The 10,641-nt window shown below is 39.2% G+C and overlaps 1 protein-coding gene across 3 annotated transcripts in view; it reads left to right on the forward strand.

Annotated features, from left to right (window-relative positions):
- Nucleotides 1-9,405, forward strand: part of SLC24A2 (solute carrier family 24 member 2) — a 110,601-nt gene extending 101,196 nt beyond the window's left edge. For 2 of the 3 annotated variants that reach the window (XM_082074865.1, XM_082074867.1), the window contains 4 exons: nt 3,796-3,885; nt 4,321-4,487; nt 6,534-7,441; nt 9,332-9,405. In XM_082074865.1, coding sequence (XP_081930991.1) covers nt 3,796-3,885; nt 4,321-4,487; nt 6,534-6,783 — 507 coding nt within the window. In that variant the 3' untranslated portion in view covers nt 6,784-7,441; nt 9,332-9,405. The remainder of the gene's footprint in view (nt 1-3,795; nt 3,886-4,320; nt 4,488-6,533; nt 7,442-9,331) is intronic. The other variant, XM_082074866.1, reaches the window with a different exon arrangement.
- The last annotated feature ends 1,236 nt before the right edge of the window (nt 9,406-10,641 follow it).

A 10,641-nucleotide genomic window follows, 5' to 3' on the forward strand; every position in this document is an offset into this window, starting at 1 on the left:
TACAGGAGCAGGTTCTGAGTAATCAGATTTAAGCACTGTCAAGTATGAAAGGAAAATCAAAGCTTGCAATGCAGATAAATTTATGTATGAGACAAACATATGATTCATTCAGGTTAAAGGTAAAGATGTTGGTAATAATACTGACTAAAATTAAGTCAGTTACTTTGCAAATTTTTAAACACTGAATATCTTTCAGGAAGAAGAAGAAAAATCTTCATAGCTGGATCTTTCTTGCTACTTAAAGTCCTGTTTTTCAGACATTGGCATGAAATCAATGCAGAAACGTACCAAGAAAATGTCCCTAAGGTTGCTGATAGACAGAAACAGTACCAATCCAACCAATCTACAGTGAAACTGCAAAATTCTTTCTTTTTTGTTGAAAGAAAATAGTATACAGACTGAATGAACTGTGGCTTTTCTCATTTGTCTGTTACCATGACCACAACAGAACCAACTGGTAATAAAATGGGCTCTCTCTCTTTACAAGGCAACCATCACAACAGCTACCAGAAAAGGTGGAGGCAAGAATTGCCATCTGCTGTTTCTGACTAATTGTTCTAGGAAAATGCTTGGAATTGGCAGCTCTCTGTATTTCCAAGACCTAGGAAGTTGCAATGAGATAAATCTCAAAAGAATGCTATCATTAGTTACAAAATAAGCATGATTATTATCATACTTTGGAAATAAAAGCCAGCATCCAAAAAAGAATCAGGACTCTCATTACTGCGTTTTAAAAATTTCATCTATATGCAAATAATATAGCAGAATCTGTGGAGTCCTTTCTTGGTTTCATCACCTGTAATATGTACAAGCTTTAAATTTTGCCCTTTTTGAGTTTAAATGTTTCCCCTTTTAAAATAGATAATTAAACTGTTAAGCCTATTAACTGACCCTTAATCTTGAACTGCTGCTTATCAGTTAATTTTACTGGGAGAGGATTGGCTAAGACAGGCTAGGAATATACATGCTGCAAAGTCACTGATTTGTAATTCTTAGCCTTCTGAATTCTGTGGGTGTCTGATTCAGATAGGCAATGTCTCATTACTTTGCAAAAAAACATTTAGTATATAAAATCTCATTGACAGAGAGCAATGACTGGCTAGTATAGCTCTTGCTGTATTAGTTTTGTATAAAGTAATATATGCTTATGTCTTGAGCATTATATAGTAATTATTCAAATTGCACTGCTATGAGGTGCTCTATGTAGATTTTTGACCATTTGCAACAATGTTACAGCTTCATAACTGCATTCATCATATGTATTGCCAGAAAATCCCAGTTTTTACAAGAAAGATAAAAATGCTGAAAGTTGAAAGTGTTGGCTACTAAGAATGGGGAAAAAGAAATGCTAGCTATTTAGTTTTGGGGTTTTTTTTTGATGAAATTGATGTTTAGATTCATTTATCCCTCCCAGACTCAGTTCTGCTCCCACTGGTGTGAAATCACTATTTAACAGCCATCTTTGCATTCCTTTCAAATTGTGTTCTTTTTCAGACTAAGATCTTCTGTCCCCCAGTCCATATATGGTTTTGATTTTAAACTTAAAAGTCTATCTGAGTATGCCTAAACATCAGAAGCTCATTATCAGATTTTCTGATTTGATAAAAATTTAGAACTCTGTTTTGAAAAAGTAACCCTGCTCTGTAATGAGTTAAGAAACAGATCAACCAAAATAGCTTGTTCAGTTCTAGAAACAGTGCTTGTGACAGGAATAGAATTTCTGTGAAGATTATGGTTCCAGGTGCCACTGTGGCTATTTATGCCTATACTTAAATATTATTCATTTAAAACACCTACTGGAATGATTTCTTTACTCCAAAAGTTCAGTTATTTATTTTTATATGGGCGGGATTAGTTGCATTGTTAAATCTGTACCATCTTTAAAGCGTGTTCCTATATATTTAGTTGTGAAGTTTTGTAGGTTGTGTTAGTCAGTGTTGACGAGCTCAGGTTTCAGGAGGGCATTTAGCATTATTCAGAGTGCCTATAGGGAGCAAGTATTCTGTAGCACAGCCTACAGTTGCACCTGCTGCTAGAGCACATATGGACCTTTTAATTGTCATGTCCTGTAGATGAGTGTGTACAATTGCTGTTGCTGACTTTACCTTTTTCCCATCAGTAATGACCTGATCTCATTCCATTTGCATCAGCAGAAAGAGTCTACACAATTTCAATGAGCTGCAGACCAACCTCGCGCTTCTCTGGTTCAGCTGACAAAAGACAGTGTCATTCCCGCTTGACCAGCGCAATTCACTGAGCACCTCTTAGTCCTCAGCCACCCATGATCATCAATTCCTAAACACGAGGCTTTCCCATATAAATGTCTTTTGTGTCGGTTATACAAGAAAAGCTGGCTCTGCAACTCTTGTAAAGTCCTAAAAAAGAGAGTTTTATCATGCCTTGAGCAAGCTGAATTGACAAAATCCAAATAGGATTTTCTTTCTAAAAGTCATGTTTGTGAAAGGTCCTGCAGTCGTATCTCCTCCCACAGCAGCTGGGAATGACTCACAGGCTAGTGGGTCTCCTGATGCAGCAGGGACACATCCTGCAGCAGAGAGGGGAGTGAGTAAGATGCACTGCCCAAAAAATCCGGAGGCCCATGCAGAGCAAAAGGTTGAAGTGGAATTAATGAGAATTTAACAGGAAGAGGTAGTGCAGGATCAAGCAGCAGCTGCAACAAGTATTCAAAGTGATATAACATACTTCGACAAGCATGCCTACTGGTTATTCATGAATATTTGTAGAACTCTGCTAGTGGCACATCATGAGTCATCTGAGGTGAAGATCTGTGTTCAGAAGGTCAATGCCCATAAAGAATGTGGTTTCATTCAAGACTAGCAGCATTCATTCACAGTACAAATTTCATTTTAAACACTAATTTGATTTAGATAGCAATTGCCTGGTACAGTACTGCAGTCATGTTTCCTTACTTTAGTATTTAACTTGATCTCATTGTGATATAGATCTAGCCAGCCAATAGGAACTATGGATGATGTAAAAGTCTAGAAAGAACAGAAACCAAAATAAATCCTTAATCTGAATATAACCCATTCACTGGCTGCAAGAACGCTATCTTCTCAACATTTGCCACTAATAAGGGAGACTCTGAGAATTAGAATGAGGTTACTTTGGTGTTATACAGTTTTTTTAATTCACTGAAAGGCTTTGGAGTGTGTTCTATGTTTTTATAACAAGCTTCTACACAAAACAAAGCATGGCAAATATGTGCTTAATGTATCTTGCATTCTAATTGAGAAAGTGGGTTGTTTTCCCAAGAGAAGTAGATGCCCTAATAAATTTTGGATGTGGTTTTTTTTTTTTTAGTTCTGTTGTATGGCAGCCTTTGACTGTGAAATGTGTTGCACAAAGTTACTGATGTGTAAATGGTACACGTACCTGTTTTAGCAATTTGAAAGCATTTTTTCTGAATAAGCACAAAGTTATTAATAAATTTTAGAAGCCAAACCACCATCCAGCTAAAAACATATGCAAACTGAGGCATAACAGAATATTATACAAATGATGACCCAAAACTTGCCATTTGTTGTACAAGTGATCAGGAGGTGTTATTTTGCAACTGAAGCTGTTGGAAGAATGAGGCATAAGTAACTGTGGGGAGTCCATTTCTTAACATTCTTAACATTTATATTGATCATCTGATGATGATCAGAATGGTTTGTCAGAACAGATGATCAGAAAAAATGAGAGGCCACTCTCATTCTGAGAAGCATGTCACAGTAGAGCACATGAGCCTTCAACATGGGTGTTCACTGTTTCTCTTTGTTTCTGTTTCAGAGATCGAGAAAATTTTTCCCTATCACATTTTTTGGCTCAATCAGCTGGATTGCATTTTTTTCTTACTTAATGGTCTGGTGGGCACATCAGGTAAGGAGGTGATACTGGTACAAAATACAAGCTCTGCATTGTGTTTTGCACTGTGAGAGATCATTTAGAATCAGCGTTCCTCATCTATTTCATGCCGAGTAGCGTTTTGTTTTAGGAACTGTGACCGTGGAAGAAGTAAACACTACTCAGTAAATGGAAGGTAGTTCAGAGAGCTTGTGGTTGTCCTGACCACAGGACTTGATCATTCCAGTAACATCAGAGCCATCAATACCTACTGATTCTATTTAACAATCTTCTCTTTCTTCTGAAACATGTGGAAATTTGTGAAAGCAAGTAATTATCCAATCTTGCCTGTATTCTCCAAACTAGTCAACAAATTCCAGGATAATATTCCTGGTTAAACAGTTTTACAGCAGAAAGCATTTCTTCACCACAGGACATTTTTTTTTTCTGTTTTTGCTTATACCCTTTTAGGTTGGAGAGACCATTGGTATTAGTGAAGAAATCATGGGATTGACTATTTTAGCTGCTGGCACATCCATTCCTGACCTTATTACCAGTGTTATTGTAGCACGCAAAGGTCTGGGGGACATGGCTGTATCCAGCTCTGTTGGAAGCAACATATTTGACATCACAGTGGGGTAAGTCCTACAGCAAGAATATTGTGTCTATTTTAACAAGTCCTTTGTTCTTAGCATGTTGCTGTGGTTTTGCCAAGGTGTTGCCTACAGCAATTTTCTGCCCTTGATGTTTAAAAAGGAGAGTGATGCAAATATGCAATGGGTGTTTCTATTTCAAGTGCTCAGAAGTTTGTAGAGAGTTGCATGACAGAACTGTTGTGAATTTGTTGCTTAATTCTCTCTTTGGTATGTTGCATATCTGCCCAGGTAAGCGAATTGCACTTAAAAAAGTATGCAAGAGTATTTCTCCAAGAAGGAATTCCTGAAGTCTTTTACGATTTTGTCAGGTTGCTGTTGTTTTTTTGTGTTAGCACTCATTGTGCTTCTACTAGAGCTTTCTTTATAAATGAGGATGGGGAACAATTCAGTGCTTCTGAAGTATTCAGCGTGTTTGCTGTAATAAAACCAGAATGTCATCTTGCGTAGCTCATTTAGGCTGTTGTTGACATGCAATTTTTTTTATACCTGGCAAGTCCCAAATTACAAACCAATTCTCTGTTAACACAAAGGACCCTTTGTATAGCTCTGACAATGTGAAGTAACGTAAGATTACGCCCAGATGTGCTACTTACACTTTAGTGCTTCATGGCAGCTGTAGGATAATGATGTGTGACATGTAGTTGGAATTCAAATTCCTCTTTGACTTTTTCAGACCAAGTTAGATCAGGTCAAGAAATGTAGTAATCTGTGCCTCAGGGTTTCAAAAATGTGCAGGAAATGTAGAGACAAACTTTGCCTTTATTCCCATATTCTCATCTTCAACACAGTACAGGAGCACTGAGAATCATGTTGGTACTCTCAGTTTATCCATCTTTGGTTGTTTCTTGCTATAAAACACACAAAAGAGCAGGTCTAGTCATCGTCGTAGAACAGATCGTGGTTTTCACTGCTGAAAATATACCAGCAACTGCACAGGTACAAAAAGGGATTCTGAAGTTAGAGTGATAGTAAATGGCTTTTTTAATCCATGTTAGCTAATGGCAGTACCTTTGGACACAGCAGAAAAACTGGGCCACTTTTTTCTATTAATCTAGAAGCATGAAGCGTTTGAAATAGCATCTGTAAGCAGCAGACCTGCAAAACGTGAAAATGTTGTTCACTACTATGTGCCTCAACTTAGAGCACGTAGGATGCATTGCAAAACTTCTATCTTTTGGAATGTTTTCTTACTTTTCTTGGAATTTTTAGTCTTCCTGCTGATGGAAATGTTGTTGTCCTGTATCGGTCTGATGAACCTGGTGTGTTTACAACAGAAATGACACAGCTGAGCTGTAGGCTGGCTTAGTTAGTACTGAGGCTGTAATAAATTATTCTCTTTTGAGCTGCTTATTCAAAGTTTGAATATTGTGAGCTTCTGACAGCTCTCTTCATGCTTTCTAAGCCTGCTAAGCTCCGATCAGTGGCTTAAATATTTATTTCAGCTTGACATCTTCCAGAGGGATGTTGCCTCATTCTGTGGCATCAGAGATGAGAAATGCAATGACAGCAAATACAGAAATAGAAATTAAGCTGGAGTTCAGTTGAAGTTCACATTTTAACACAGGTTTATAAAGTAAATCTGGATCAACGGTTCTAAGAGCCAAAATTTGGGATCAGTGCCTTGCAGAGTGCTGGTTCTTCATGGCAAGGACATGTCCTTAGGCAAACACGCTCCTGTAATGCGGGCACTTGGAGAGAGGGTGGAAGTAGATTCTTCCATAGATGGTCTGATATCCAGAAACAAATGAAAGGGTTCTCCCTGCTCACAGACAGGGTGCCAGGTGATTTGCCAGCCAAGAGAAATATAATTCACCAACATACCTGGTGGAAGAGAGGGGAGCCTAGATCACATTTGTTCACCCCGAGAACCAAGAGCAGGCTGACAGGTTTATGTACGCATTAGAAGAGTTTCATAGCTCACTTTATGCAGGGACCCTCTGGCCGTATTTTGAAGTGCCTCCAGAAAGTTTCTAGTGCCCATTTCTATACCTCTGCCATGTTTCAAATTTATTTTCTGTTTCTCAACAGCCTTCCTCTTCCGTGGCTCCTGTATGCTGTGATTAACAGCTTTGCACCAGTGACAGTCAGCAGCAACGGTCTGTTCTGTGCAATTGTCCTCCTCTTCATCATGCTGCTCTTTGTCATCCTCTCCATCGCTTTCTGCAAGTGGAGGATGAATAAAATCCTGGGCTTTCTCATGTTTGGACTTTATTTTTTGTTCCTGATTGTCAGCGTCCTTCTGGAGGACAAAGTGATCCAGTGTCCTGTCTCCATCTAGTGGCAAATGCTGTTTCTCGCGACAAGGGAAAAAAAATAATGCATATATATTTTTTAAAAAATAACAAAATCAAACAGAAAAAAAAAAAACCACAATAGAAAGCTTCTATGAGAATAACCCATGGATTTTTAAATTTCCTCTCCCTCAATTTTAAAAGAGAGAAAGAAATGGATACAAAGGGTGGATCTCAGAGCTGAAGAATGACTTGCTGGACAGTGCAGTCACACGTGAAGGAATGGGTCCAGCTGCGCTGAGCTTTTCTTTGTCTGCTGCAGAGCATCCTCGACGCTCATTACTGGAGATGCTGCACACGCACGGAAACAGTGAAAGCTACTGCTTCTCCTATGCCTATGGTATATACCCGCAGACTTCTCATTCTCTGTAGTAGTATACACAGACACACAGCGTGGTCAGTTCTTAAAGCTCTCATCTTCTAAGGGGAATGCTAATATTAACTTTGTGGAGGCACTGCCCCGCACACACCCTGGTACGTGATTTTTCTGATAATCTGCTGAAACTCCTGAATGGAAAGCATACAGCGAGCGCATGAGTCACAGGCAGGGAAGAGCTTGCACTTGTCTTCATATGAGTGGATTTATATGATGCGATTTCAGCAAAGCCAGGGAGTTCATCAGTGTTTTGATCCTCTGCATCACAGGTCTGTAAAGGCAATCAGCAGGATGTTAATGGTGGTTTATTACATCTTGCAAAACTCTCGAGATTCCAAAAACTTTGGCTCTGTCACTGAAGGGGCCACACTGCCTGGCCATTTTGTAACTGGTGCAGATTTTCATTGCATTCACATGCAAAGACCAGAATGGGGATATTCTTTCTTATATAACAGCAACACAGCATGCAGAGAGATCATGCAACTACTATGTGAACACACCATTTTTACTAATGCAGCAATACCAACAGTAGTACCAATGGCTTTCAGATGCTGTTATCATTGTGAATTTGCCTTTTCATGCCAGAAGAAAAAGGCTAGTTTGCTTCTGCATAGTATTTCATCCAAAAAATAGAAGTAATTGTGAAGTGGCAGCTTAATTGCTGAAGTGGATATATATTTTACAGACTATGTTTCACCATTACTTGGAGTGCAAGGACCTTCACAGCTACATATAGCCATTGCTGAAAGAGATCTTCAGCTGACGTACAAAGCTGGGGCAGTTCATATTTGCTCTTATAAATCTTGAAATTAGGTAGGAGAAACTAACAACTTAAATATAGTGGAGCTGCAGGAAACCTACATTAATTTTTTTCAGTATTGCTGAAAGTGTGAATGTCTAAAGAAGCCCAGCACGAAATGAAAATGCAATACTCTTTTACTGAAGTCCTGAGAGAAGGTCCAAACCCAGAAAAAAAAAAAAATAGGGGGGAGAAAGGAACAAAATGTTCATCTTTCCTGTAGTTTGGATGATTTTAAAAAAATGGGAGGACTGGAATGAGTATTAAGAAATTATTTCAGATAATTGTTGTTTGTTTGAGTCTTTGTGCAGTTAGAGTTCATGAAATTTCAGCACATTTCTTCAGCATTGTTTTGTATTTGTATTGCACTCACAATGGCAATGTCATACTCGCAGCTGTGTAACAGAAGGCTCAGCACATTTTGTCTTGTCTGTTTTTCTGTGCTCCATGCTCTTTGCTTCTCACTCACCCCCTTTGTCCTTTACTGTTTTCCTATTATATGTGTTTGTATATAACAGTATCTGGTTAGAGAGTAAGGACTCGACAGAAAACAATGGTAGAGAAAACAGTAAAAAATACATATTAAAAACTACTAAAATGTTAATATTATGTAATATCTTGAAGGTAAAAGTGAGATACTAATAAACACAGCAAGAAAACTAGGAGTTACAATGTCTGCTACTCATGTCTTGTCTTAGAATATTAAGTCCTAGCTACATTCAGAATCAGTATTATGATCTTAACCATACATTTGCAACGTCTCTTGCTGCATAGTGCTTTTTAGTGTGAGCTTCTCTCATTGTGAGAAGAAATTTGTCTGTGTATTTAAGATCCTTCATTGCTCCAGGATCCTTACCTGTCTTAACAATAGTGCTACCCACCTCTTAGCATTTGTTTCTACGGGTGTACACAATGGAAGGATAGGTATATACGTACCTACCATGCCCTCTACTGACAAGAATGGCAATCTTGCAAAAGCAAATCTGTAACCCAAATTCTGAGCTCAAATGAAACTGGTGTCCCAAAATACAGAGCTGACTCCACAGTATAACCCGTTTCAGAGGAGTCATAAAATGCTTTTTATTTCTGATGACAGTGCTCAAAACAGACTTTCGGTATGACCCAAGCAATCCTTTCCCAAGTCAGCAGAATAGGACAGAGTGATCTAACACAGCAGGTGCAGGATCTTGATAGCTCTGTGTATATGGCTGCTTACCATACACAAAGATGCCCAGATTTGCTGGTTTGACTTTTCAAAACAAGAAACCAAGGAAAGGCAAGAATCTCATCTCTGTTCAGTACATTACTCCTTTTTCTTTCTTTTTATCTTCTTTTTTTTTTTTTTTTTTCTTTCCTGAAGACTTCATGACCAGCATGGCATAACACCCACACTGGAAAGGAAAAAGCCTGACCTTCAGAGCTGTAAGGACACAGTAGTGCTCTCTGCAAGTGAGAGCAGCAGCAGCAGAGACCACTGCCCTGCTGAGGGCAGGGAGGGAGCAAAGAGTAACCGATCCAAAGCCCTACACACTGGGAATATTTCAATCTAAAGCTGGCATCAACAGCTTGAAGGAAGAATTTTTGTGTGTAGGGCTAAGGGTTGGTATCCTGTAATGGCATTTGTATACTGCATTAAAATATATCTGACTCATTTATTGCCTGTGTCTGCTTGCCCCGTCAACAAATTTATCTTGCAAGGTATTAAAAGTAATTTTTTACCCTCAGGAATGAGACACCTCATGCCCCCCACTGCCTTGCATCTGCTAGGCAGATCATTATTCCAGTGGCTGAATAGCTCTGTGATCAGTGGCAGCTCAGCTCCAGAGGTAGTAGGAGAGATTTCAGATGTGTGGTGCTTTCCGTGGAGGCTCACTGTGAAAGCTGGTTATACTTACCAAGGCATAAGTGCTAGGGTAAACTGTTTCAGGATATGTGCACCAATGTGCTCTGTGATTATAAGGTGACAGCTGTGCTGGTAAGAGTAAACAGAGGAACGGGATGGAGGGAGAAGCATGGTCCCTTGCCCCATGTGAGAGGAGTTTGAAAATCTTGAGCTGTGGTGCTGAGAGACCAGCCGAGAGCTGCTGCATGCTGGGGACTGGGTGTCCATAAGCTGTCCAGGCTCAATGGCACCAAAGATGCACACCACTAGTTAGGACACTCGCATTTTACAATGACAGCAAATTTCCCAGCATAAAGTGTTCTTTATTGTGCATAACAGTTTCAGTGTGGGATCCATGAGTGTTTCTTAACACTGTCCACCTAGAAGTCAAAATTAAATTTCTGTTTTCTTCAGTCAAAGCTCTGAATGACTTTACCAGGGATCTGGTCCTGCAAACTGCCTGAATTCTACAATGAGTTGTTGGCATTGAAGCCTGTTCCACTTGCCTGTACGCCTGTGCTCATTTATTCAATTGATGCTGCTGTCTGGATAATCCTTATGAAGCATAAATTAATAATTAATACAGAAACTGGTGTTATGATCAAGATCCTATTCCAGCTTAGTGTTTTCAGGACAACAGCAGTTGGCAGCATAGTAAGTAAGATAAGAATGCAACTTCAGGTTAAGTAGCCAACTCTTTGTGACACCATCACATCTGAGCAGGACCAGTATTGGACATGATTTTTGGAAGGGATTTCCAGTAGCAATTGAGTAGGATTGTGGGTCAG

This window comes from Streptopelia decaocto (genome assembly GCF_964273445.1).
Source record: "Streptopelia decaocto genome assembly, chromosome: Z".
NCBI lineage: Eukaryota > Metazoa > Chordata > Aves > Columbiformes > Columbidae > Streptopelia > Streptopelia decaocto.